Source organism: Muscardinus avellanarius, assembly GCF_963383645.1.
Source record: "Muscardinus avellanarius genome assembly, chromosome: 5".
Classification (NCBI taxonomy): Eukaryota; Metazoa; Chordata; class Mammalia; order Rodentia; family Gliridae; genus Muscardinus; species Muscardinus avellanarius.
The window spans coordinates 10,755,711-10,773,830 of NC_137790.1; the positions used below are offsets into that span (position 1 = coordinate 10,755,711).

The following is an 18,120-nucleotide window of genomic DNA, read 5'->3' on the forward strand; positions in this document are numbered from 1 at the left end:
TTTCTTTTGATAATCATAAGTTTCCTTATGCCTACTGTAGGCTTTAACTGACGGTGGTTGCCGTTCTGCTAAAGTACGTGTTCAGTGCTTTTACCTGTATCAGTAGGAACCGAGCACACGATTGCGTCTGGCATACATACACTGTTCATGCAAAGGTCTGCCTTATCCTCCAAACACGACTGACTTGTACACTCCCTTGTACTAATTTGTGCAAAGTATCAAAGGTTATTTCAGGCCTCGCAATCTTTTTCAAAGTATCAGAAATGTGCCAGGCTGTGCAGCTTATGCGGCTTATTATACCGCTTCTGCTGTCTCCCTACAGAAAACAGTGCTTATTGGGCTTAAAAGTGATTTTCCTGTTTCAGACTTAGAATGCTCACTCCTCCTCCTTTGTGGTTACAAAGCCAGTGCCCCCCATTTCTCGGGGGCCTTCGGATTAGAACCCTCAATATCCAAGAAAAAGGAGCGACTGTTTCTCTAACATGTTCCATTTCTCTTCCTGTTTTCTCTTTCTTTCTTGTTTTTTTGTTTTTTGTTTTGGTTTTTTGTCAGTACTGGAGATGGAACCCGGGGGCATTCTACCTCTGAGCTACACCCCCAGCCCTGTTTTTTTTTTTTAATTATTTTGAAACAGGGTCTGAGTTGCAAAGGACCTTACTAAGGGGAAGCTGTTTGAGAACCGCAAACCTCCTGTCTCAGCCTCCCAAATGCTGGGATTACAAGCTTGTGCCACCATGCCTAGCTTCCATTTCTTTTAAATGGCACCCTTCCCTCTGGCCAAGTGGGTCTTACCAGCAACCAAGCAGCAGTGAGAGCCAGGAGCCCTGGAGCCCTTCCCCCACTGCCCTGAGGTGGCCCAAAATAGAAAGCTGTTTAAAGATAGCAGTAGCCAGAATGCTTTCCCCTCCTCTCTGACACCCGCTCCTTGCGCGGAAGCCCAGTGGAAACGGGATTTAATCGCTTAGTCCAGTGGCCTCCACATGTTTGTGATCATAAACCTCACTGGAGAACAGTCTTGAGTGCCTCTGCCACCAGGCATTTTATTTGTAAGCTCTGTACAAGCTGCATAAGGTGGCCAGGCGTGGTGGCGCATGCTTGTAATCCCAGCGCTTGGGAGGCTGAGACAGGAGGATCGCGCAGGTTCAAAGCCAGCCTCAGCTACTTAGTGAGGCTCTCAGCAACTTAGCGAGACCCTGTTTACAAATAAAATATAAAACAGGTCTGGGAGTGTAGCCCGGAGGTAGAAAGGCCCTGGGCTCCACCCCCAGTTACACACACAAAGGCAGGGGAGCGTATACTTAGTTGAATGTTTTCTTCCCTTATACAAAGGACTGCTTTAGACCCATAAGAGAAGGGGTAATGCTGGGCCGGGTGGCGCACACCTGTGATTCCAGTACTTAGGAGGCAGAGACAAAAGTATCCCAGGTTCAAGGCCAGCCTCAGCAACCTAGCAAGGCCCTTAGCAACTTAGTGAGATCCTGTTTTCAAAATTAAAAATTAAAAACCAAGCCAAGCATGATGGTGTATTCCAGTACTTGGGAGGCTGAGACAGGAGGGTCTCAGGTTCATGGCCAGCCTCAGCTACCTAGTGAGGTGCCGGGGTCCAGCCCTAGCAGGAGTCCGGGGTCGTGTGTTGGTGAGAGAAGAGTCGAGGTCCAGGGAGAGAAGACATTGACACACGAGAGCACACGGCAGCTTCTCCAACTTTATTCAGGATTTATTACAATCTTTATGCTTTCTTTTCTTGGCAGAGTAGGCAAAAACACAGTTACGCAAGCAAAGACTTCAAGGACAGAAAAAAGTCTTTAACAGACTTCAGGGCAGGGTGCCTGACGTTTAATAAATCACAGAAAGTATGCTTTGCCTCACCACAAGGCCAGCTCGAACTTAATCTTACATATTGGCCCAAACTTAAGTCAGTTTGAACTAATCTTTGGCCCAAACTTTATCCTTGGGAAAAAAGATGCTGATAAGTAAAATAAAAAATTAAATGCGAGTAAAATAAAAATAAGTGAGTACGGCGGAGTGTGAAAAACACGAGAGAGGTCCGGTACACGTGGCATGTAACGTTTTAATGGCACGGCTCTCCCGGGGATCAGGGCGAGGCACCGTGGGGCCCGCGCGCCTGTCCGAAGCTAGAGGACGCGGGCTCTCCTTTTCAAGGCATGCATCTCGCGAGATGGGGGTTTACTCGCAGGAACGCCCAATTCTCGCGGGGGTTTCAGCCCCTCCCTTGCCCTGCAGAGGTCATGTGACACAAAGTCACATGAGTGCAGGACCCAACTTAACAGATGCTTGCTGACTCAGTCTCTCACATGTAGTTGCCCATCAAATTTAGTTATAATGCTTATACACAACATTCCAAATATGCATATTAATCCAAATGATCTTAAAATAATTTTTTGAAGAAGGAGACGCTATTCATACTTCATGGGGGACTTAGGCTCTTGCGGTCCCCTGACCGAACTTTGGCTCAAGGTCGACATGAGATGCTGTAGCAGTGAGGGCCCTCTGCAACTTAGTGAGATCCTGTTTAAAAAAAAAAAGCTTGGCGTGGTGGCGCACGCTTGTAATCCCCGCGCTTGGGAGGCAGAGACAGGAGTATTGTGCGCGCTGACCTAGGAGACCCTGTTTCCAAATAAAAATGTAAAAATAGGTCTGGGAGTGTAGCCCAGAGGTAGAAGGGCTTCCAGGAACCCCAGTACCACAAAAATAAATAAATAAATAAATAAATATAAAAAAATAAAAATAAAAAAGACTAAAAATTAGTCTTTTTATACCTTGGAGGTAGAATGTCCCTGGGTTCCATCCCCAGTACTGCAAAGGAAAAAAAAAAAAAACAGTTGGAGGTTATAGCTCAGAGGTAGAATGCCCCTGGGTTTAATCACCAGTACCAAAAAAAAAAAAAAAAAAAAAGGAGAAGGAGGAGGAGCTTCCCCCTCTGGAGCATCCCACTTGGCAGTATCCAGGGCCCCTGGCATCCTGCGGCCCCCAACATGACAAAATCGTGGACCATCTAGGAAGGTACCTGGCATTCACTGAGCAAACTCGTGGCTCAATACATGAGGCCTGTACACGGGTGCTGCTGCCGCCCACGCAGCGCCCGTGGTGCTGCTGGACTCTGGCTCTTAGCCTGTGCCCAGTGGGCGCCCCTTATGCTATTTTCCAAATGTCAGTGTTGTTGAGCTCCCCGGGCATTTGTCTGCATCCCCGAGGGAGCTTCAGGGTGAGCTGCACCGTACTCAGAAAGCTTGCACTGCAGTTGTGAGAGTGCCAAGGAAGACACAGCCGGGTTGCCAGGCAGGCCGTGAGAGCCCAGGGCTGACCGGGGTAAGGAGGGAGGGCAGGTAGGCAGGAGCGTCGACCTCTGTGATGGGCTCTGAAGGATGAGTAGTGTTACGGTTTGAATGGTGGGGGTTCTTTTTCTTATTCAACTATGATTTGTTGAAGAGAGAAATTAAAACTAACAGGCAGCTCAGTGCAGCTTTAGCAAATCTTTATTACAAAATCAGTAGGAAATAGAGAAGAGGAGGAAAAAGCAGCGTGCTGGCCCGCCTGATGGAGAGCCTGAAAATAAAACTCTGGCCCCTTTTGGGGACCCCGACCTTTAAATAGAGTTGGTGTTGGTATCTTTCTCATCAGCATTACCAAGGCAATGGGCTAGTTACTTATGCCTTAGCCAGGTGGTGCCTCTTTGTCTCCGGACAGTGCTCATACTAAGTGCAAGGGTCAAGAATCTACCTGGACCTCAGCTCTATTGTATTGGGCAGAATTAGTTGCTCATCAACTAGGGTGCTTTGAAGCCGCACACAAAGTTTACCTTTCCTATGCCCAGGCCGGATCCCAGAGGAGAGGAGGTAAACCTCTATTGTAGTTTTAGGGCTAACGGCTTCAGTTGACTCTAAGGCTTTTTACTATAGGTTAATGATTAGAATGAAAGGCAAAGACAGAGAGGAACTCTGCATTGTAACAGCTGCCGCCCCTCCCCGCCTGAGCGCCTGCCCAGCACCCAGGCTCTGACTATATTTTACATTTTGGAAATTATCACAGCAATTTTCCAGTACCGGCACATTAGTATGTTTTGATGCCTCTTCCCAATACTGGTACAAGTAGGAGGACATGAACTCTCCCCAATTAACTAGCAATACCTTTTAGACTAGGACTTGATAACGCTGGCTCAAAGAGAGAGCTCATGGATTTTCCATTTGGAGGGTGGAGGAAGAGTGCTCCACATTGTAAAGGGAAGGACTAGAGATATTTTATAGCAATAAAACTTCCAAGAAACAAAACAAAAACGGTTTCCGTTATCTCAGAAGCTAAACACTTGCATAAAATGTGGATTCCTTATCTTTCATGAAAGGATGTAGCCGTTTGATTTCCCAGGAGAGCTTTTGCAAAGGGCTTCCTCTCGGCTCTGCACTGGTTTGCACACCCAAGTCAAAACTCAGTTTCCCTCGGTGTGCTGGCTCGATCACAACGCAGGGTAGTCGTCAGCTCCTTGGGGTGCGTAACGGGCATTCCAAGGTCACCCTAAATCTGCCTTAGGGATGCGGTCCTGGGAATGATGGAATTCAGCATAAACCTCAATTTTTCCTCCCCGAAGATAGAAACTTCTCAGTCCAAATCTTCTCTAGCTGCTGGGGCGAGAGAAGGGAGCGGCAGGGCAGAGAGAGTCATTTATGATTTTTATGGCGTGGATGGAAGAAATGCCAAACACGCCGAGCTTTGTGTTGACCGCAGCGTCTCGTTTGTCTTTTAGCTTCGAGTTTCAGTTTTATTGTCCTGGGTGCAGTTTTTAGAGTGCTTGTTAAGAGTTCTTATGAGGCTGCTGCAGGCGCTTTCTCCAAATCGCTCACATTTGACCAGCAAGCAAGAGTCAAGAACATGCTCGTCTCCCAGCCCACGAGGGATATTCCAGTGGGGGAGCCCACATTTTTAATGTTTACTTTGGATTCTTTTCTTTTCTCTCCCTCTCTTTTTTGTACTGGGAATTGAACCCAGGTGTGTTCCACCTCTGAGCTACACTCCCAGCCCTTTTTATTGTTTATTTTGAACCAGGGTCTTGCTTAAGTTGATATGGGGCTCACTAAGTTGATGTGTCTGTCCTTGAGCCTGGAATCCTCCTGTCTCAGCCCCAACCCCCAAGTCCTGGGATTCCAAATGTATGTCCCTGTGCCCAGTTTGGATTCCTTTTTATTCTAAGAGGGGAAATCACTATTTATAAGAGAACTCTTTTTGTATAGGACCTTTGGAAATCCCAGTTCATGTATAATATACACTCAAAGAACAGACCTTCTTAAGAACTGAACAGCTGACAGTTGGGCCTCAAGCAGGGTTACCTCTGAGTGCAGGGACAGGTGTCCCAGGAAACCCAGTGCTCTGCCCCCTTGGTCAGCCAGGGTGACCAAGGGCCACGAAGGAGCCAGACACCTAGTGCAGCACACTGAAAACTGCAGTCTGCCCACCCCCCTCTTGTTGCAGCCAAGAAAACCTCAGGGGGCAGATCCTAGGAGCTCTCTGGCCTGCTCCAAGGACCCAGTGATTTTTTTCTGCTAGAAGGCACCCATGGCAGCCTCCCTACCACACCACAGCCAGCGTTGTGGTCAGCGCCCCCTCCTGGCCTAAAAACACAAGTGTCGAAGTCCACTAAGTGGTTCCTACCGAGGAGGTCAGAGGCAGGTGCAGACTCCCAAGTCTCAGGAGGCTTAGAAGCAGCCTAGTGAGGCCGGGCATGGTGGCGCATGCTTGTAATCCCCGCGCTTGGCAGTCAGAGACAGGAGGATCACGCAGGTTCGAAGCCAGCCGCGTGCCGCTGGCTTAGGAGACCCTGTTTCCAAATAAAAATGTAAAAATAGGTCTGGGAGTGTAGCCCGGAGGTAGAAGGGCTTCCAGGAACCCCAGTACCACCAAAAAAAAAAAAAAAAAAAAAAAAGAAGCAGCCTAGTGGAAGACCCGTCATGCCTCTGAGCAGGAACAGGGAACCAGCCTCATATCCCTCACTGTTCAGTTTGGCCCTTCATTCATATAATGAAATCAAAATCACCCGTCCCTGTAAGCTGGTAATGTTATCTCAGATGGACGGAAATGCTTCCCATTTGCACACAGAACTGAACTGGAGGTTTGCGCCATGATTTTTGTAAAACAGAAGACAATGATGGCATCCTCCTCTGCGCTTCTGATCACCGCTTAGTGTTCTTTGCCAAGGAGGACTCCAGGGGAGAGAAAAGGAGGAGGCGAAGCTTGGAACCGAGGCTGGGACGGCTCGGGCTCTGGAGGGGTGGGATGCAGTGCTGTGTCCTGTCTCCCCACTCCCTTTCCCTGTAGCCCCCAACACACACCTGCCGTGCCCACCCCCAGCCCCCACCATCTATCTGCACATGCCTCGGGCCGCAGCGCCCCAGACACATAGTGTCCACCAAGAAGTACCATCCAGCATGGCCACGGCCCCTTGCTGATTGTCACACACCTGCCGTTCAGTGTCCCCGCTTTTTAGAACACATGCATTTAGGTCTTTTGGGGTTGAGAGTTCTGGGTAATTTGGCAAAGCAAACACCATCACTGGGTCCTTACATAACACACCGTGGGCAGCAAGGCGCAGTGCGGTGAAAGGAAGGGACACTCGCTCTCTGAGCAGACTTCTCTTGAGAGGGGTCACTGCTGACTTTAATGACACTTTGAAGTTAGTTTTTAAATGTGCAGAGGAGGGTTCTACTTAACTTTGGGAAGCTTAAGAGTTTTCTCTGTGCACCTCTAATCCAGAAGATGCTTAACTAACTGGCGTGCTTTTAGGGGACTGTGAGATTGGGAAGGGGCGAGGACCTAGCGCCCTGGCTGTGTAGGGATCCACACTGGGAAAGTTAGAATCACGGCCTTTGACAAAACTACAATCAGTCTTGTGTCCCAGCAAGCTCCAGCTGGGCCTCTTACAGACAAGGGGCTCATGGAACTAGCTTTTCAATTAAGAGTGCACATTCTTCTCTTTTCTTCTTCCTTTCTTATTAAAAAAGAAAAAATTAGCCTGTCAGACCCTAACCAGGACCTGTTGTTATCCTCCTCCCCTTCCTCTTCCTCCCCCTCCTCCTCCTCCTCCTCCTCCTCCCCCTCCTCCTCCTCCTCTCAGTTTGAGGGGCTGGATTCTCCAAAATGTTTTTGTGTTTTTGTGGTGCTCAGGCCCGGGCCTGCTCAGCAAGCACTCCTAGCACAGAACCACACCCCCTCTGAAGCAAGGTCCTGTCCCTGCTTTAATTCAGTAGCTGTTAGAATATGATCCAAGCAACGCCTAGCCCAGGCTCTCAGATTACAGTAATAAAGTTTTCAAGTGAAAATCTTGGGATTGCTTTAGCATCTCTCCCTGCCACCCCACCCTGGGATAAGACAAGTAGGAAATGGGGCATCTATCCAATAAAGTTCAATCGGAAAAAACAAAGCAATACACTGCATTTCAAAATGAATCCTGCTTTTTCTCTTGAAAAACAAGAGTTCACTGACCAAGGCAGATTTCAAAATGTTTTCCCTAAAACCCTAACTTCGGGACACTTATTGAGGTCTTCGGGAAGCAGCAGGGATCCAGCAGCTCTCCAAGGGTTTGGTCCGGATCTCCCCCAGCCAGGAAGCTTCCCCGGAGGCTGATTGCTGTTTACTGCCGGGGACCTTGGTCCTTTTTCTTCTGCAACATTTTCCATCTTCAGAAGGCTCATCCCATTGAGCAGGGGAGCCTGTTGGCCGAGTGGCTGAATGGAATTACTACTAGTGGAAACTATGCTGCAAGAAGGGCGGATAAAGCAGCTGGGAAGCAAACCTCAGCTGTTTTTCCATGCTTCCCGGGCAGTGCTAATTAGCATAGGGAAAATGACTAAGGGGTTGACGTCACCCCTTTCCAGTAGAAACTTACACTTTGTCCCTGTCTGCCTGTGAGCATGCAGGATTTGACTCAGGAATTTGCTGTCCAAACAGGATGCTCTGGGAGCTGGCTTTTTTCCCCCCCAGGGGGCTGGCCCTCCACACTTTATAAGCAGCAGCTCAAGCGAAGACCCACAGTCTCTTGGCCGGGAACCTCTCTGGGGCTGCGAGCTGCGCGTTTCTCTAGCGCTTTCCCCTTCCGAGAGCAGAATGCATTTTAGAAACTTTAACTACAGTTTTAGCTCGCTGGTGGCCTGTGTAGCAAACAGCGAGCTCTTCAGCGAAAGTGAAACCAGGGTAAGGCTGCTAATGGGACGTGATTTTCTTGAGTTTTTGAAGCATTGCACTAATTGGGACTTAGTAGCAAAAACCCGCGTGCGCTTGTGCCGGTGTGTAGCTCTCTTGTGGGTTTGGGGACTTTGAAATAAATCCAAAGTATTTTGAGACTTGCAAAGCAAAAAGTGGTCGCCTAAGGAATTAACCGTGAGGGGAGTTTTAAAGATCTCAACGTTTAAAGACATCCGGCTTCCTAGACCAACTCGCTAGGAAGACAGTTTGGGGGCGTTGTGTGCTTTTCGTTGTACGACTCCTATAGCGAGGCCTCTTCTGATGGCGGATGGAACCTTTTGCAGCCACAGTTCAGAATAATTTTGTTTCATCATAGGAAATAAATATTGTTAATTTAGTGTGTGTCCGTGGTAATTACAAGGGTCGGTTTGCCTCCAGTGCCCAGTTTCCTCTGGCTAGAGAAAACGCAGCCATAGCAAATAAGAAAGCTGGATAAATAATTTAAATATGGGATAAATGTGCCTTGGAGGCAGCAGCTCTCATGAAGATAATTAATACAATTAGTCATTTTAATCACTGTACTCTGCTTCATTTGATTAAAATGTAAGATTTTCCATTGGTAGGCTACCCCGCTATCTAACTGATCTCTAGTAATATTGTATGTAAATTGATATGGAATATGTTATATTTGGGGGGGGATGGTGTTTGTGTTTTGTGCTTTGATTCCCAGAGCCATACTGGGGCATGTTTCTTTCTTTTGGGGGAGGTTTCCTTGGGGAAGGTTTCTTTCTTTTATTTTTTTAATCCAGTTTAACTCCATAATTTTGCACTATTATCGTGACCTGGGACCAGAGTTTTTAAACTAGACCCAAGAGCTCACTATGTATAAACATCCTACAGAGTCAGTGTACTGAGTCTTAGCTTTAGGTGAGTCAAATTGTTAATTTATTTTTTAACTCAGTAGGGATGCTATAAAGCAACTGAAATGACTAGAAAATGGAACAAATAAGATTCAAGCAGATAAGATTGTTTTATAAGAGCATAGTGTGGTAGTAAGCAGGATTTGGCAGATAATGCGAGCTCTCCGTTGTTCTGGTCCCGAGTCCTGACTTGTATTCTAAAAATATTTACCAAAGTCATCTCTCCCAAATCCTGAATCGCAACTGCAAAACCACGCAGTGGGACGCAATGCCGATTGGTGAGGTCATACAGAATCCCGAATCTGCCAGCAGCTCACTGGCGCCCCGGAGAGGTGGGGCGGGTGGGTACTAGACAACCAGGTGAGACCAGCAGCAAACAGGGCTTCTTCACACACCGGCCTGGCCCCGGGTGAGGAAGCCACAGAAAGGCCCCCAACGCGGCCACCTGCCGAGTCACAGAGGATGCCTGCACTTGCCTAGCTTTCCTGCCCACAGCCCGCAGGCTTTCCAGCAATGAATTTTCCTGAAGAGAGTCTCCCTCCTCTCTAGAATCCTCAGGCTTCCCCGGGTGCTCCTGGCCTGCCTCTGTAGCCTGCACGCTGCCGCTCCTCCAGCCATCCCGGGGCCCCTGCACCCCACCAGCTCCCAGCCCCAGAAGGGGGTCTCCCCAGAGCTGTGTCCAGGAGGCTGACGGGCTCTTTCTTCAATCTCACCTTGTAATCCTGGAACTTGAGCTTTTCCTTCTAAGAGCGCCTGGTGTTTCCTAATTCACTTTAGACTTCTAACACTGAGCAAAGGGTGAGCCTCTATTAAAACCAGCGAGCAGAAATGGGTCCACGTCAGTACATTATTATTATTGTCATTATCATTATTATTATTTACAGTATTATATTATACCGTATAATTATTATACGGTACTAAGTATGAAACCCAGGGGCATTCTTCTTCCAAGCTACATCTCCAGCCCTATTTTTTGGTTCTTTATTTTGAAATAGGGTCTCACTGAGTTGCAAAGGGCCTCACTAAGTAGCTGAGGCTGTCTACAAACCACAGTCCTCCTGTATCAGCCTTCCACATGCTGGGATTACAAGCATGTGCCACCACACTCAGCTCAGTACATTAATTTTTAAGCCAGTATTATTTTAGAGAGTTAAAAAGTAACATGTTGCTGGGCATGGTGGCGCACGCTTGTAATCCCCGCACTTGGGAGGCGGAGACAGGAGGATCACGCTGGTTCGGAGCCAGCCTCGCTGGCTTAAGAGACCCTGTTTCCAAATAAAAATATAAAATAGGTCTGGGAGTGTAGACCGGAGGTAGAAGGACTTCCAGAAACCCCAGCACCAAAAAAAAGAAAGAAAGAAAGAAAGAAAGAAAGAAAGAAAGAAAGAAAGAAAGAAAGAGGTTGAGATTAAAGCAATAGTGGGATTTGGGGGGGGGGGCAGAGTGCTGAGGGTGGAACCCAGGGGCTTTCTACCTCCAGGCTACACCGCCAGAACTATTTTATATTTTATTTGGAAACAGGGTCTTACTAGGTTGCTGAGATCCTCACTAAGTAGCTGAGGCTGGCTTCAAACCTGTGCGATCCTCCCGTCTCAGCCTCCCAAGTACTGGGACTGCAAGCGTGCGCCACCACGCCCGGCAGTGGAAATTTTTTAAAAAGGGCTTTCTTTAGGAAATGCAAGATTTTTTTTCTTAAGTTTATTTTTCTTATATTTAGGGGAATTTATTTTTAATTAGCTGCAGAGTTTCTAAGCCCAATAGAAATATTTGATATATACAACATCACTCTGAGCTCAGTAGCAGGATTGGAACTGGCCAGACTGGGAAGGCTAAAGCAATATCAAGTTAGGGGTTAGGGGTAAAGAGTTATTAAACTGTACCTCCTTGAAAAATTCTTATTCTGTTTTAGAAATATTTTTTCTTTTATCATAAAAAGTATTTCAGTATTGGTAATTATTCTGATTAAATAAATTTAGAAAATCATACCTTCTTATAAAATCACCTGTATTGGACCTAAAAAGGGGCAGCGTCTTGGGCTGGGGATTTGCCTCAGGAGTAGAGCACATGCTTAGGATGTTCAAGGCTCTGATTTTGATCCCCAGCACCCAAAAATTAATCAATAAAGCCAGCATCTCCTTAGAAGGGACAGGCCTTTCTCTAAGGAGGAAGTTAAGAATTCTTAAAATTGTTGGTAGCTTAATTCCTCATTCAGAATATAGTGACATCCTTTGCTTCTTTAATCGTTTGCAGGTAAATTTTAATTCCTTTTTTATTTTTATTTTTCAGGCCAAATTTGAGTCCCTCTTTAGGACATATGACAAGGATATCACCTTTCAGTATTTTAAGAGCTTCAAACGCGTCCGAATAAACTTCAGCAACCCCTTGTCTGCAGCAGACGCCAGGCTGCAGCTGCACAAGACCGAGTTTCTGGGGAAGGAAATGAAGTTGTATTTTGCTCAGGTGAGTCAGGTTCATTCCAGCCCGTGCTCCTCCCTGCTCCCGCTGCCGTTTTTCGAAGGCAACTTATATATTGACGACTTCATACATTGATTGAAAAGCCCAAGAACTCAATCCAAGCAAGGCAAGCCATACTCTGAGATCTCAGTGTCTCACAGCTTTTAAGAAGACATCAAAGCTGGGCGCGGTAGGCCAGGCATGGTGGCGCATTCTTGTAATCCCAGCGCTTGGGAGGCTGAGACAGGAGGATCACACAGGTTCAGAGCCAGCCTCAGCTACCTAGTGAGGCTCTCAGCAACCTAGTGAGACCTTGTTTCCAAATAAAATATAAAATAGGTCTGAGAGTATAGATCGGAGGTAGAAAAGCCCCTGGGTTCCACCCTCAGTACCACCAAAATAAAAAAAAAAAAAAAAAACATGCGTGGTGGTGCACGCTTGTAATCCCAGCATTTGGGAGGCTGAGACAGGAGGATCATGGTTTGCAGACAGCCTCAGCTGCTTAGTGAAGCTCTTTGCAACTCAGTGAGACCCTGTTTCAAAATAAAGAATAAAAAAAAAATAAGGCTGGGGGTAGGAGGTAGAATGCTCCTGGGTTCTACCCCCAGTACCAATTTGAATTTGAAGACGACCTTGAAAGTAGCCCCCTGCTTCTCTGGTGGAGAAGCAATGAGAACAGCCCATCGTCCTGGTCATTCCAGCGCCCAAAGATTTGTGTAGCTGGTTTTTATGAATTTGCTGGAGAGTCAAGGTCCCTTCAGACTCAGCACCCAGGTTCCTGCAGGCCCTCCACAGTGCCCTCCCTCACTAGAGGAGAGCCCAGAGGCTGTGAGAGCCCCCATGATGTGGAGGGTGGAGGCTGTGAGCGGGTTTGCGCTACTCCCCAGGGAAAGCCAGCGCCAGTCATGTCCAGAGTCCCACTCCTCCTGCCAGGATGGACAGACCCTGTCCCAAACTTTCTGGTAGTTGTAGGAGGCTCTTCCCACTGGATGCCAGATAGCCAGATTGCCTTTTTTCCTCAAAGTGAGAAGGGCACACTTGCTGGGCCCTTCAAGTATAAACAAAGCATGCAGATGCCCTGCTGCCCTCCCCCCAGGGAAGGAGCAGCCTTGACCTCGACCTTGGGTCCCCAGGCTTCCTCTGTGAGCTCACTCTCTCCTTGGTACTGGGGAAGGTTGGCAGGAAACAATGACTTTCTGGTTGTTAAAACAGTGTCGGGCGTGGTGGTACAGGCTTGTAATCTTGGCATTTGGGAGGCTGAGGCAGGAGGATTGCAATTCATGGACAGCCTTAGCTACTTAGTGAGGCCCTTTGCAACTCAGTGAGACCAGTTCAAAATAAAAAATAAAAAATAGGGCCGGGGGGTGTAGCTCAGTAGAATGCCCCTAAGTTTTATCCCTAGTACTGCAAAAAAAAAAAAAAAAAAAGAGAAAGAAAAGAAAAGAAAGCAATGCCTGTTCATTGTAAAAATCTGGATGAGAAATAATAAAGCACCAAGAAAAACCCCAGCTGGTAGACTTTTGGTATAAGATCTTTCCAAATTGCCCTCCAGTCACCACTTTTAAGACCAAGCTAGGATGCTGTCTTTAAGAATCTCTGAGCAGGTGGATTTGGGGTCCTGCCGGACATCTGGCCTCTGCTGGGATCCCTGGGATGAGGGAGGGACATGTGGGACCAGCGCCAGGCAGGTGGGAGCCTGGCCCCCAGACCTGCATCGTGGCCCTGAAAGCGGTATCATTTCAGAGCGGTCACTTAGCCTTTGACCTCCACTCTGCCTTTTCGGCAGGAGGAGCTGACAAATTGATTCTGAGATTTCATCTGACCTGGATGACAGTGGCTTGCATTTTTTTTTTTTTTTTGGTAATTTTCAACTTTATTGCTGTCTCCTTTTCATTAGTGTAGCCACTGGGCTCTGAAATACAGCGCAGAGCTGGTTGTAGAAAGAATTCGGGCTGGAGTCAGGTATTCTTCCTGGTCCAAATTTGGGAAGAAACGCAATGCTTTTTTTCGTTTTTCACTACAGTCGTCTCTGTTCCTCTGCTGCCTGTCTCCACGGCCCTGGAGGAGCCTCTCACTGTATCCACACCATACCCGTCCTTAGCCATCCTTTAACCCCGTGCACACTGTCTGGCGATTCTTCCTGGACTCCCCTGTCCTGCTGCCCGGCCATTGGTCTGTCCCTCACCCCCGCTGCCCTTGCTGGGGCTCTCCCTTGGCAATGCAGTAACCAGCATCTTTTCTCTCCCCAGACTCTACACATAGGAAGCTCACACCTGGCTCCCCCCAATCCAGACAAGCAATTTCTGATCTCTCCTCCTGCCTCGCCTCCCGTTGGTTGGAAGCAAGTAGAAGATGCTACTCCAGTCATAAATTACGATCTTTTATATGCAATCTCCAAGCTGGGGCCAGGTAAGTGCACGCTGGGGGGCAGGTTGGCATGGGGGGTGCTAAAGGCCCAGGACATACCGCTCACAGGCCGGGCTGTGGAGGCCCCATCGCCCCTTCCAGCTCTCACATGGTTCTGGGCCAGTGCGTCCCGTGACCTGTGTCTTTCCGTATCATTGCCACGCGCACTAGGAGTGTGCATTCCTTGGGCAGGTCTGCAAGAGACCCCATAGCTGCTCTTGCGTCCTGTGAGCCGTCCCCTCCTACCGGGCACAGCCTGCCTGGCTCAACCCCGGGCCCAGGTCCTGTTGCTCCAGGTGAGGATAAGTAACAGACCCTCCTTTGAGAAAATTTCAGCTTTAGTTAAGGTAATTTTGCCCATTGATCTGATTCTTGCCAGACCTTTTAGTGGAGGGGGGAGAAGAAAGCCTCAGGCCACCTGTCCATGAAATGGGTCTCACAGAGTGATCTCAGCAGCACCCGAGATTATCATTCAATAAAGGGCACTTCACACAGTGCCTGCCCAGAGAGGGTGCTCAGAGCATGGCTTCTGGATATCATAGCGTGTGGGTGGGAGCCAGGCACAGCCACCCATGCCTGTAATTCTAGTACTTAGGAGGCTGAAACAGGAGGATCATAGGTTCAAGGCCAGCCTCAGCAACTAAGCAAGACCTTCAGCAACAAGAAAACAGGAGGAGATTGCCCTTCTGTGACATTCTATTATTTGTTTCATTTTTTAAGGTATTGGGAATGAAACCCAGGGACATTGTACCTCTGAGCTACACCCCCAGCTCTATTTTTTAGTCTTTTTATTTCTGAAACAGGGTCTCACTGAGTTGCAAAGGGCCTCACTAAGTTAAAAGGGTGTAGCTCAGAGGCCGAATGCCACTGGATTCAATCGCCAGCACCAAAAAATAAAAATGTTGATGGATTCCTGGCCTGTGGGCTAAGGTTTGGCTGAGGGGTGCAGGTGGGAGAGGGGGCCTTGGGGTGAAGAGCTGCAAGTCCCCCTCCTGTCACACCAACGGAAGACATGGAATAACTGCTGACACCATCAGCTCCTCGTTTCTCCTTGACCAGCAATCTGATGTTCCTTTGGGTACAGGGTTTTATTTTCATGGACCATCAGCAGTTTTATACTGAAAAGATTCTATTTCTGAAATCATTGCCTAACCGGAAATCCCCCTCCTCTCACGGTATAAAGCAGAATCACATCACTCACTGCTAATCGTGACACAAAGGTCAAAGTCAAACATGGCCAGTTGGAGAAAGCGTGTGGCTCCGTGGCGGCTCCTGGCAAGGTGCATTTAGTGAAACCGGGTTTGGAGTCTTGATGCCTGTGTTAGAGACAGAAGCAATTGAGATCTCCACCTGGGGAGAGGTGCTGAACTGTACCAGAGGCAAGAAGAGCTGTGAAGGGAAATTACTCAACCTCCAGGGTCGCCCACACCTTTACAGAAGGCTGAGGAAAAGCCTCTTTAGAAAATAGAGATGGGTGCAGTGGTTGCAGGCTTGTGATCCCAGTACTGAGGAGGCTGAGGCCAGAGGATTGCAGGTTGGAAGCCAGCCTCAACAATTTAGCTAGGCCCTGTTTCAAAATAAGAAATATAAACAGGGCCAGAATTATAGTTCAAAGGTAGAATGCCCCTGGGCTGGGTTCAACCCCCAGTGCCAAAAAAGAAAAGAGATATAATAAACTCAGTTTTCCCTTGGTTTCCATAACAGTGAGCTTGAATATACTTTGTATTTTGGCTGTATTCTTTCAGAATTACAGAGATTTTTCAAATATAGTCCTAAATCCTGAGCTTTCTAGGTTTTTCCTGGTTGGTAAATAAACGTGGCTAACATTTCTATACATAAAGGAGTCGACATTTCCACTGTTTCTAGTGACCTACTTGATCTCTCATACTTTAATTATCTAAGGGAGCTCAAGCTCCTTCACTTTTTCAGATCAGAGTATCATTCCAGCAGAATGTCACAGAATGAGCCAGGCAAGGTGGTGCACGCTTGTAATCCCAGTATTCTGGAGGCTGGGACCAGAGGACCACGGTTCATGGGCAGCCTCAGCCACTTAGCGAGGCCCTTTGCAACTTAGTGAGACCCTATTTAAAAAATAAAAAGACTAAAAAATAGGGCTGGGTGTGTAGCTCAGAGGTACAATGCCCCTGGGTTCCATCCCCAGTACCGCAAAAAAAAAAAAAAAAAAAAAAGAATGTCACAGAAAGGCAATCTCCTACTGTAAGCGGGAAGGCCCTCCAAGCTGAGAGGAGTGTGCCCTGAGGCCTGGGGCTGACAGCCCCCCTGAGCCGCTGCAGAGACATCCTGTGTGGCCCTGAGAGGCCTCCTCCGTAACTTCAAAGAAATGCTGTGTGCAAAGCGTTAGAAGAAAACTCATGGACTCCCCCTGGGAGAGGAGCCAGCTGAATCTAATCCTCCTGCCCAGCTCCTTAGCAATTGCCACAGCCCCCAGCGTTGTTCCACCAGCACTTCGCAGCCTCCTTCTCCTTCTCCTCCTCATTTTTTTTTTGTTTTGTTTTTTGTTTTTTGTAGCCCTGAGGATCCAACACAGAGCTTCACACTGCTACATGCCCAGCCCCTCTATTTTTCACTAAACCTAGGTCTGTTAGGCCCATGCGCTGTGTGTCAGGCACTGAGCACTGTATCTCTAGGATAGCCACTGCTCCAAGCAGATGCCTTTCTTGCCACAGAGAAGAGACCAAGGTGTGCAGGGCATGAAATGGTGCCCATGATCCCCAAGTACCAAGGGGCCAGGCTCACAGCCCACGTGGTGGCTGCCCAGGTGATGACACCCTGCAGCCAGGCTGGTCCTAAAGAAATGCCGGTGCCTTTGGTCATGGCTTGGCTGTCTCAGGTCATGGCCCAGTATCTCAGTCAAGTCATGGAGGGTCCCCCTGCCTCTGCCGGGCCAGCGGGTGTGAATGGAACTGAGCCAGCCCAAAGGCAGGCTGCCATTAGAACAGCAAAGCATTCCTGCATCCAGGAGGTTAATGGTTTTGTAAAAAAAAAAAAGGATGCTATGGTCCAAAAGGCCAAAAAGGTCAAAAGAGGACAGGATTCAGGGCAGCCCCACCTCCGTGGGCCTGTGAGGCCTCCTGTGGCTTGGGCCCTGGGTGTGTACCACGCTCAGTGAGAGCCTCACGGGGGGAGGCTCGAGCTATCTGTGTGTCCACTCAGTGAGCCATTCCCGAACTGAAGCTCCTTCCACCACACTGGGGAAATGTGGGCAGAGGGAGGCCCGGGTACTTAGCGTGGCACACCAGGAGAGATATTCACTCCAGAGGCCCGTCCCTTCTGTTCTTTTTGCATGCCTGCACTTGGAGTGTGCCCTGAATGCAGAGTCAGGCGTGGCGGGACTGCATCTTTTCTCAACGAGCCACCAAAGAGATGCAGACCCAGCCGCGTGCGCTGCATCTCTCGACCCCACTGCGCGTGGGTGGGAGATGGCCGAGTAGACCCCTGAGCCGCACTCCGTTCACACCTGCCTCCCGACTCGCGGGGACTTCTTCTCTGGTTACCCTGCAGTTCTTTTCTTCCCCTAAGGAGAGAAGTACGAACTGCACGCAGCAACCGACACCACCCCCAGCGTGGTGGTCCACGTGTGTGAGAGCGATCAGGAGGACGAGGAGGAGGAAGAGATGGAGAGAATGAAGCGACCCAAACCAAAAATTATCCAGACCAGAAGGCCGGAGTACACACCCATCCACCTGAGCTGAACCGGCAGGCGCGTGGACGGAGGAGTCTTCTAAATCATCCTCGCGGGGAGGAATCTTTGACTGTGGAATTAAGCGGTCCCAATTGGGAGGGGGCAGCCGGGACCGCTGTGGCAGAAATTCGAGTTTCTGTTGCTCGGAAGAGAATCAAGGCTTGGTCTCCTTGTTCTGAGGCTGCACCTCAGTCCACATCCGTGGCACCCGGGAATGTCTTGGGCCAATCACTGAGTCTGTGGTGATCGCGCAAGGACATCTGGTAACGTCCTAGGAAAACCGATAATGATAGTGTTTTGTACTTGTTCTTTTCTGGTAGGTTCTGTTTTTTTGCCAAGGACAGGTTGATCAGTAGGTCCGAGGAGAGCTTTCTGTGTCTAAGCAGTGTTCAGGGGAGCAGCCCAACCTGGTAGGAAGACGCCTCATGCAGCACCACCAAGCGTCTGGTG

General features: G+C 48.6%; 1 protein-coding gene across 2 annotated transcripts in view; it reads left to right on the forward strand.

Moving 5' to 3' along the window:
• RCAN1 (regulator of calcineurin 1) overlaps nt 1-17,680 on the forward strand; it is a gene marked incomplete at both ends in the record, with an annotated part of 92,077 nt that extends 74,397 nt beyond the window's left edge. Inside the window, 4 exons of one of the 2 annotated variants that reach the window (XM_080696843.1) lie at nt 8,110-8,196; nt 11,394-11,567; nt 13,811-13,970; nt 17,508-17,680. In XM_080696843.1, the coding sequence (XP_080552969.1) occupies nt 8,110-8,196; nt 11,394-11,567; nt 13,811-13,970; nt 17,508-17,680 (594 nt within the window). Of the gene's footprint in view, nt 1-8,109; nt 8,197-11,393; nt 11,568-13,810; nt 13,971-17,507 lie in introns of those variants that run through there. The other variant, XM_080696842.1, reaches the window with a different exon arrangement.
• Between the last annotated feature and the right edge of the window lie 440 nt (nt 17,681-18,120).